The sequence below is a fragment of the Thermobia domestica genome, unplaced genomic scaffold (genome assembly GCF_964235325.1).
Source record: "Thermobia domestica unplaced genomic scaffold, izTheDome1.hap1.1 HAP1_SCAFFOLD_2297, whole genome shotgun sequence".
Taxonomy (NCBI): domain Eukaryota; kingdom Metazoa; phylum Arthropoda; class Insecta; order Zygentoma; family Lepismatidae; genus Thermobia; species Thermobia domestica.
The window spans coordinates 1-4,017 of record NW_027657997.1 but is presented as its reverse complement, the minus strand read 5'-3'; the positions used below and the strand labels follow the sequence as shown (position 1 = coordinate 4,017).

Genomic DNA, 4,017 nt, shown 5'->3' with positions numbered 1-4,017 from the left:
AAGGTAAACATTTCTGATGAAGTGAATACCGATATAGAAGTCCCACCAGCAGAAAAACGTGCTAAATGTGATGCTAATAGTATCGTTTTTACAGAGTCGGGAAACAAGAGTAGTGCAATGTCGGTGGTTGTGTTGAATTATCTCGTTTTAATAACTGAAAGAAGAGCAGACCGTGGTTGGCAATAAACAAAACGAAATTAATTAGTTATTTGTTCCGTATGCAGTGAAATTGATCTCTTAATGTAGATAGTATGGAACGCGTACGTATGGACAATGAGTTTATAGATAGATACACGTATTTTTTAAAAAAAATCTTGATAGGCCATCTCGTTCAGCTTCTATAGGCGTTTGTTTTTGATGAATCGAAAATGCTGACGTCACCCGTAGGATACCGAGGAACTCAATGTAAGTCAGCAACCACTCCCTTGTGCGTAACTGATACACTTTTAATAGTACAGTGGATTTAATAGATTGTTTTGGGTTTGTTAGCATTCTTGCTTTGTGTAGAATTCTTGAGGGACGTTTTTGTTAGTTGTTTTTCCTATAGCATTAGTATAAAAAAATAGAGAGAGATGTTCAATTATTAATGAAATGTTAAGATTTCGTTAATTCAGAAGCATTGATTTCAATAATGAAGATATTGTCTTACTAAGTTTGTCTTATTCCAATACAGACCGTCTAAACTTGTATCACAACATTACCATATTCACTATTTATGGTCGTGTGATCCATTTCAGAACAATAGTAAGTAATTATCGTTGCAGGTCAACGAGTATTCACTGATGAACTTTCAAGAGTTATAGCTTTTTGGGTGTCTTACTATTTTAAGACGAAAGATTGTCACTACGCTTAAATCAACTACAACGCGAAAAATTTGAAGGAAAATAGATACCAATCATAAGTAAATTGAAGAGTTACTCCTCAAAAACATTTGGAAAGGGTCGATAAACAAATCCAGTTAATGAAAAAATTGAATGGAGCTACTTACTTCTTGGTCGAGACTGAATATACAATGTTCATAAACTAATATCAAGACAAGAATATCTCTAAAAAATTAAATACACATCTATTCGTAAGAAAAATGAGGCATAAAACAACTAGCTGTAGCAAGCTAAATTGATTTTTCTACTATTTGTTATTCTGATTAAATTGTATGATAAAAAAATTGACGTGTTTCTAGTGAGAAACATCATAACACCGATTGGTATATTTAAGGTATATTATATTAAATTGAAAATATATGTATTATTCATGCATTAATTAATTAGAGATACGGGTGAGAGTTAGCGATAGAATGATCAAAGCATTAAGTCCAGAGCATTCAGCACGAGTGACACGCGTACAGCTATTCTCCGTTTTTTCTCTCTTCACTTCATGAATTACAAAATTGCAACGTATAGCAAAGGGTAATATTTTTTTAATTTATTATTTATTTGTTTTTATTTTATTGTTATTTTTTAGATAATTACTCATTCTATATTTGATCTTCATATAATTTTAACTGTTTGTAAGAAACTATCAAATATATTAATTTAGAAAAAAATTCAATAAAAATCAGTACATATAATATCGGAACTAATCGCAGCACCAAATCTCAAGTTCAAAGATCATTATTGTGCATACGCTTCATTTTACAGAAAAAAGCTAATAATCTTAGAGCTTTTAGTTACAAAATTTCACGTTTTTATTGTATCTTATTAAGGTAGAAAGATGTTGCTTGTTAGCGTTATTTTGTCACTCGTTGATACAAGATAGAAGTGATATTCATTCTGTCGCTCATTTTAGATGTAAATTTGGGCGTGATTTTGTGTAAATCCTTCTGATTGGCTTTTCAATATATATATAAATGTTATTGCTTGTGAATCAGCAATTTTGGTTGGTTGGTGCTTCTGCAACTAATCTCAAGAAACTTAATGACAAAATTGGTGATCATGGAAGATGCAAGTCCCACCTCAAGTGCATGGAAATAATGGATAATCGGAAGAAACAGCACATTGAGGAATCCATACAAAAAAAAAAAAAAAAAAAGCACGAGTCTAAAGCAACTCCAAAATGAAGAAAATTAGAACAACAGCAGCACTCATGCGTACTGCATATATGATTGCTAAAGAAAATCTGTCTTTCTTGACACATTCTTCTTTGGTTGAACTTCAGAGATTAAATGGGGTTTCCGTGGGAAATATGTCATACTCCGATCATGCCTTGATAATGTTTATTATCGAGGAAATGAAAAAAAATCTTGCTCTGTTTATTGTGGAGTCAGGAGAAAATTTTAGTATTTTAATTGATGAAAGTACAACATCTAATAAATCTTGTATGATAATTTATTTTCATGTAGTTTTTGAAGGTGTTGCGAGTAATTATTTTTTATTGAAATTGTAGAACTTGACAACACTACAGTAGAAGCTATATTAGGAAGCTTGTTAGAGACTTTATCTAACCATTGCATACGTTCTGAAGAATCACCTTGTTGGCTTAGCAACAGATAGAGCGGCAATGATGCAGAGTTGTTACAGTGGAGTAGCAACAAGATTACGTGAACTGTTAAACAACGACTTAATTGTGGTTCTCTGTATGAATCATAAACTTCAGCTTACAGTTCAAGATGTGATTAAATCTGTCTCTGATGTGTATCATATGCAAGCATTTATGGATGCTTTATATTCAGTGTTTTCTCATAGCTCAAGAAACCAGGGACTAGGCCTACTTAAACAATTATCAGACGAACTATCAACAAATATTCTGAAATTGAGTCGTGTGTTTGGAGTACATTGGATTGCATCTTCATTCAATTCTGTGCGGTCACTGTGGGAAAGTTACATTGCATTGTGCAGTCTTTTGACTAAATGTAGTAAAGATACATCCCGTCCGGCGCGTGAGAGATCGAAATTCCAGGGTTTAGTAAAGAAGCTAACCAGCTGGTTATTCATCAGGGAATTTATATTAATCTATGATGTTCTTGAAATTTTGAAAGGTCTTTTGCTCTATTTGCAGAACAGAAGTGCATCTGCAGTTGAAGCCAAACGAGAAATCGATTTGGTATATCAAACAATTTGCGCGTTAAAGACTGTTGATCCCCCGAGATCAAGAAATGCTCTTAATGAATTAGAGCAAAGAAACACATTCAAAGGAGTGTCCATCACTAAGCCCACTGCTAGTGATAAAACAAAATGTGACACTTTCCGATTGAAATTTCTTCAATCCCTTTTAGACAACATAAACTCCCGTTTTCCAAATAAATACTTTTTCGGTGATGTTTCAGTGTTAAAGCCTGCTTCTTGGCCTGTTGATCAAAATGAACTAGTGTTCTTCGTAGACGATACCATTACTCGATTATCCAAATTGTTGAAACAGTCAGTGAATGGTGTTTCCTTCGTAGTGAAAGAATTTCGTTTGTACAAGAACAATCCTTCTTATATGCCTTCTTATATGTGTTCAGAAACTTAAGAAAGCTGTGGAACTAATAGGCCTACCGATATCAACTGCAGAATGTGAACGTGAGTTTAGTGATATAAATCAAACATTGAATGATCTGAAGAATCGTATGCAGATTGTAACACTTAGCAAGCTCCTTTTTGTATCTATAAATGGTCCACCTTTGCGTTTCTTTAATGCCGAAAAATATGCAACAATGTGGATAAAATTGAAGCTTTACAGTGCTACAGACAATCCTACCGAGAAAGCAAGAAATGTCGAAGAATGTTCACATGCATCTTGCCTTTAAGAAAAGACTTTAATTTATTGTATGTACGTACTTTTTGTATTACTCTATCTTTACTACATTTTCAGTTATTGTTTCGTTAGTTTGGTTTAGCTAGAGTTTGAATTTGTAGTGTGCTTGGGGAAAAGGAGATACACACCGCAGAACAGTATATTCCAGAACCCAACCGAATAGAAGTAGAATATGCTATAAAGAAATTAAAGAAACATAAATCTCTGAGTGTAGATGAAATTCCGGTTGAGTTAATTTTAGCTGGAGGCGAAAAATTGCGGAACAAGATACACAAACTCATTCTC

At 33.3% G+C, this 4,017-nt stretch overlaps 1 protein-coding gene across 1 annotated transcript; it reads left to right on the top strand.

Annotated features, from left to right (window-relative positions):
* The first annotated feature begins 2,496 nt into the window (after positions 1–2,496).
* On the top strand, positions 2,497–3,447 carry LOC145678282 (E3 SUMO-protein ligase KIAA1586-like). The gene has a single exon (XM_081748306.1). It carries the CDS (start codon positions 2,497–2,499, stop codon positions 3,445–3,447), a length of 951 nt encoding a protein of 316 aa, XP_081604432.1.
* The last annotated feature ends 570 nt before the right edge of the window (positions 3,448–4,017 follow it).